Source organism: Chroicocephalus ridibundus, chromosome 1, assembly GCF_963924245.1.
Source record: "Chroicocephalus ridibundus chromosome 1, bChrRid1.1, whole genome shotgun sequence".
In the NCBI taxonomy this organism is placed as follows: Eukaryota; Metazoa; Chordata; class Aves; order Charadriiformes; family Laridae; genus Chroicocephalus; species Chroicocephalus ridibundus.
In genome coordinates, this window is record NC_086284.1 from 20,057,922 (window position 1) to 20,063,921 (window position 6,000).

General features: G+C 50.4%; 1 protein-coding gene across 1 annotated transcript in view; it reads right to left on the minus strand.

Moving 5' to 3' along the window:
* GUCY1A2 (guanylate cyclase 1 soluble subunit alpha 2) overlaps positions 1-4,166 on the minus strand; it is a 184,475-nt gene extending 180,309 nt beyond the window's left edge. The window contains exon 1 of the mRNA XM_063330286.1: positions 3,578-4,166. Within this exon, the coding sequence (XP_063186356.1) occupies positions 3,578-3,847 (270 nt within the window). The 5' untranslated portion in view covers positions 3,848-4,166. The remainder of the gene's footprint in view (positions 1-3,577) is intronic.
* Between the last annotated feature and the right edge of the window lie 1,834 nt (positions 4,167-6,000).

Here is a 6,000-nt window from a genome sequence, read left to right on the forward strand (position 1 = left end):
ACCGTTCCCCTGACTCTTCGGTCTGCGGCACCCAGCTCTGCCTGGCTGCTGGGAGAGCCTCGACCCTCCTGCTGCCAATGCGCCTGCTTACTTGGGGGACAACGGGGCAGCTACTCAAAGTGATGATGTTCAGTATATGCATAGTTAGTTTGTTGAGTGCAGGTTTGAGAAAAAGCTGCCTTTCTTCTTGCATCGCCGCTGCTCTGCCTCCCTGCCCGGTGCACCCTGTCTCCCTGACCTTCCCCAGCACACCCTACTTCTGAATGACAATGGTAGGGTACATATGGAGGTCTGCTCATCTTCTTCATCACCACACCTTTGCCTCCAAAATACACAGTTGTTTCAGTGGAGGCGAGCCTTATCATCCTCCTAGTTCTGGCTGTTAAGAAATAGAGGGTTCAGGGTATGTGAGTTCCAGATAAACGGTGCCCACCCTTCAGCCATCCAGGCACGTCAGGAAACCTTTAGGAACCCAGAGGAACATAAAATGACCTGCGCTGACTGAGGATCAGACACCTACATCCTCTAGTATAGCAACTGCAGGAAAAATGTATTTAAGAAAAAGGTTGGAAAAATCGTATGTGCTGGAAAGTGCTAGAAGCTGTTCTCCAGGAGCCAGCAGAAGGGTAGGATTAAACGCTGCAACACAGCAAGGTGTTTAATTTTTTCCTGCAGTTCCACAAAAAGTAAAATTTGTGCAAAGTTACACTCAGCTAAACTTGAGACCAAGATTACAGGTGATACAAAATGCAGTAACTTCTTTTCGCTGTATTTTAATAGAAAATATCTCAAATGCTTCATTACTGCATTTTACTCTACAGAATCTCTTTCCCTTGACAGTGCAGTTGTACTAACTCGCGAACACATTGCACAGGAGACACTAATATTTTCACATACATTTTTGCGCTACCACCCCTAAGACCTAGCCTGCTTGCACAGCCTTCTTGCCGCTCTGCCCCATGGACAGAGCTCTTGCTCAGCTCCTTCGCCCCTTGGATGCTCCCTCCTGCTCAGTTCGAGACTCTCCGCAGCCCCAGAGCAGCTCTCGGTAGCCCCTGCTACTGCCACGTTGAAACAGTATCACCCCAGAGATCTCTCTGCGTGTCACAGCACTATTAAACATGCAGAAAGATTCTTTTTCTCAGTGAAAACACCCACTGCCAAAGGAAAGTACAAAATTAAGGCTAAGTATAAGCATCAGGAACCTGTAGCGTCTTTCAGCTTTGGAAGTGTTCAGCACTGGGATGGGGACAAATTGCTCCTGCATTCATGTTGGAAATGAAAATATCAAGCCATTGCAGGGAATATAAATAGTGTATACCTTCACACACACTTGTATGTACATAAATATATGTTTATACACTTAACAGACACCCATATCTGTAGTGTCATGGAATGAAGAGGTATCTATGTCTGTAGTAAAATTATTAAAGCTTTTTGTTCAGAAAAAACATAAGTCAATGCACCCTTCAGACTTGCCTTTTAATTTTACAAATAATGGAAATGAGTCCCATTTGACACTAATTTTACAGGCAAAGTATTTTTTTTTTACTTCTAATTAAAGTTATTCCTGATTTACATCAGCAGATGTGCAAAAATAATCCAATTCAAATTGTTAAACATATGGTAACTTGACTTGTTGCAAGAAGGCATTTATTCAGTATCACAGAACAATTTTTTAAAAATGCACCAAAATAACGATGCACCTAAACAGTGATTTCTCAGAGTGAAAACTGAAAAGACAGGGGACCTGATTCTTTTCTTATACCATGATTGTGACAACATGACATTTTAGACGTAACCACATTAATTTATGCCAAAACGTGTAAGATGTGACTGAAGCACCAATCATAATGCCAAGATAAAAAGTGAAATTTTGAGCAGTATGTATCACATATTAATTTTTTTTTTAAAAGACAGTTTTTCAGCAATAACAGTTGCCATAATTATCTCCCAAGGAAGTCATGGAAGCTGTTGGTTGGGACATCAAAACCAGGTTGGGTGAAATTTTTGCATTCTTAAATGAAATTTCTCTGAGAGCAGGAAGGAAAGACGACTATAAGATCTCACAAAGTTTTCCTTGTCTCTTAATTCAAAGAATGTGCTAATTTAAAGAACAAAATCAACAATTCATCAAAGCTCTAAAACTAATTGTCTTTTATAGCAACTCAATTCAGGAGGTAGCAGTCAAAGCTGGGAAAATACAAATACTAAGGTTATCTAAAAATACTGCACTGAGCTACTTCAGAATACTTTAAATATTTTGGGTAACACATGCTCTAATTATACCGTTGTATTATTATCAAATTAAATAGCTTCTTTTTTTTTTTTTTTACTAAAACAAGACAAGTCACCTGAGATACCATCTATTAATATCAGCATTACAAGACCAGGTTCCCAGTGGAGCGGGGAAAAATCAATGGGAAAGAAAAGGCTTAACTGAAACTGGACAGCTATTATCTTGTACTGCGGGCTAACTTGTCCCATTAAACAGCGTGTCACTCCTGTCTAGACAGTTCAAGGGACGCCGAAAAGAAAAGAGAATATTAAAACTAAAGCAAACTGATAGCTGGTGGTGATGAGACTCATAATTTCCAAAGCTGGATAACAATACGCAAAAAGATGATCCAATGTCACAATAGCGAATATAGTCGTCTTACAGATTAAGGCTACTTGTTGCAATTAATATTTTGTACTGTAACACGTTAAAATATCCCAGAGACCAAACAAGCATTCAGTTGCAGCTGAAACTTTCGTGAGGAAAATTTAGTGATGGTCACAGAGGTATTTGTAGGAGCATAGCACAATCATAACAGAAAGGCTGGAGAAGAACCTTACATTTTACATGAACCTACCAGAACTCCTGAGCCACTGAATTCAGTCTCACAAAGCGACACCAGCACACGTTACGGGTTCTACCCAAATTCACTACTTATTTTAGCATATGCAATGCTTCATTGATTCTCAACCACAGGTGTAGCTATCCAGATAATCATAAGTCATGGATTTCAAAGTACACTTAATAGAAACTGATCTCTCAGGAATGCCAGTGCATCCAGGAGGCACAGAGAAATCTGTTGCTGAAATATTTCTGAACACCAAGTCGAAACTTTGTGGTTTTACCTTGTTCAGTACGGAAAAGCCCTATAAATGTAATAAGTTCACATCTCCTCTATGCTGAAGGAAGAATGTGCATGCCATGAATCATATAGACATAACTTTTTATAATAAAATGTTGCTAGGACCAGACAGCCGTAAGCACTTTTATGATTTTACCATGTTTTAACTCAGAAAAGGACTCGGCAGAAACAATAAACTCAGCTAAACCGGCAGCGGCACGTATTTGTGCCTCCCGACCCCATTTCCAGCACCGGGCTGCCGAGATCCTTCCTCCCGCCGGTTCGCGGGGCCGGCAACCCGCAGCCGGGGCTGGCCCGGCGGGGCAGGGGGCTGCGGCGGCGCGGCGGGGACGCCCGGGCGAAGGGCGAGGGCACCGCCGCCCCCTTCCCGACGCCGACCCGACCCCGCGGAGCCGGCCGGGGGCGGGCGCGGCGCTCCGCGGGCGCGGGGCACTCACCGCGGGGGCCGTCAGGCGGCGGATGCTCTCGCCCAGCGAGTCCAGGTTGACCCGCCGGCGGCGCGGAGCGCGGCGAGCCCCGGCGCTGGCCGCGGCGGCAGCGGCGGCGGCGGCGGCGGCGAAGGGGGTGTCGGCGGGGCCGGGGGGGCTGCGGCTGCCGTTCCAGCAGAGGCGGGACAGGGGACACTCGCCCTCCTCCTCGGGGCTGGTCTCCGGGCAGTCCGAGCCCAGCGAGCTGAAGGACTCGGAGGAGATCTTGCGCCGGGACATGGTGCCGCGGGGAGACGGCGGCGGCGGCGGCGGCAGCCGGGCTCAGCGCGGGGCGGCGGGCAGCCGCGGCGGGCAGCGCCGAGCTGCGCGGCCGCGGGGGCGGCCGCCTCGCATGGCCGCGGGTGCCCCGAGGCGGGAGGCGGCGGCGGAGACGCCGCGCCGGGGCCGGGGCCGGCGCAGCTCCGCGCCTTCGCCGCGCCTGGCCGGCTGAGCGCGGGTGCTGCGCGGTGCCGCGCCGGGAGGCTTTAAAGCGGTGGCGGCGGCGGCGGCGGCGGCGGATGGTGCCCTCCTCTGCCTCGGCTGCCCGCCCTCGCTCTCCCCTCCCCCGGCTCCCTCGCTGCTCCGCGGGAATCACGTGTTGTTTGGAGCCCTTTCCCCCTCCTCCTCCTCCTCCTCCTCCTCCCGCCTCCCCCCGCCCCGCTCGCCGCCTGTCGCGCTCAGCCCCGCACGCCGCGGCCCGCAGCCCCGCTCCCGCCTGCCGGGGGGATGCTGCCACCGCCCCCGGCGGGCAGCAGCACCGGCGGGGCGGGACAAGGACCGGAGCCGACGCGCAGCCCGTGCTCCCGCCGCTGCCGGCTGCCGGGCGGGCGGACAGGGCGCTCCGCTCTCCTCCCGGCGCGGTGGATCCGGGCGAAGGCGGGGGGAGCGGGGGAACGGGCCGGTGTCCCCCCGCACGGCTCGGCGGGGAGCTGCCGGGGGCTCCCCGCGGGGCTCCCGCTGCGGCCGCCCCGGCCCTGCCGTCCCGCGGCGGTGCTGGACAGCTCCCTGCGCCCGGGGAGCGGCGGGGGGAGACGGTCCTGCTGCCCCTGCCGCCCGACAGCTTTGCCGATCGGCATTCGGGAAGCTGAACCTTGGGGGGAGCGGGGGACGAAGAAAATGATTTTAACAAGCTGGGGAGGCGAGATGCGGCCGCCAGTTTGGGGAGGGAAAAGTTCTTCTCGTCTCCGTGCGAGCGCTGCTGCCGCTAGCATTGCAGGTCATGGCCAAAAAAAAAAAAAAGAAGAAACTAAATTAATTCCCCTGTAGCAGCTCTGTGCTACAAAAGGAGAACGGAGGGGGGTGGAGGTCACAAAGCACAGGAGCTTGGATGCGGGATGACACCCTTGAAGACAATGCAAGGTGTCACCTTCCCCACTTTCTGTACCCATGCAGTCAGTTCAAAGACACCTTGAGAGTTTCATGGCACTAGTGATAACCACACGTTTCTCAGCCGAAAGGCTCCAAGGAAACGTCATCTCAGCTGTAGTGGTGCGTCCTGCCATCAAGGAAGACAGCTTGTCATTACTCTATCTTCACTCAAACAAAATTTATTTTAAAATGCAACAATTTTAAGATAGTTTTTACTCTACTTTTCCTTTCCCCTGTATTATGACATATGTTTTAAAACCTTATCCTGTTAGATGCCTGAGTGCAGCCTAAACAAGAACCCACTGGAGAGACTGGGAAGATTTCCACAGGTATGAAGGAGCTTTTGAGCATGGCCGTAGACAGCACAGCCCAGGGGTGTGCTTTCAGAAGGGGCACAGGTCTGTGGCTGAGCATGCCGCTTTTAAGTAGGGCACAACAGCCCTTGCCAGGACATTGCTTTCAGTGTCATCATCCCTGTTTCTCTTGGCTCAGTCAATTTCTATTTCTTTTTTTTTTTTTTCTATAGAAGTATATATGGAGTGAGAGAAACATTGAATCTCCTTTTGTCTTGCCATATTTTCTAAATTGCTGGGGCTTGAAGGCTGTGGCTTGAAAGGATGCATAATAAAGCTGGAGTGGTCTATACTACCTTCTGTTGCCTTATAAAATATTACAGTTGGGATGCAGAGACTTTCTTTTTGCAGTCCTGGTGATGCCCTTAGCAGCCCTAGGACAGGAATCAGACATGACTTCACCTGAAAGTTAATTCATGCATGAACCTCCAGATCCGTTGTCCTCCTCTGTCTTTCCTCCTCTAGTGAATAATAATATTCATCAGTACCTGAGTGCAGAGAAACAAGACAGTCATTCTGCCTGCCCTCAGTCCAAGCTCCTGCCATTGAGGAGGTTCAGGAATTAAGGGGCCTGGAAGGGGTCCTTCAGTGCTAAACACTATCCCCAGCACAGGGTACTCTGTGTTAAGATGTTAATTTTCTTCACATGCTTCAGTTTCCATTAAACTCATT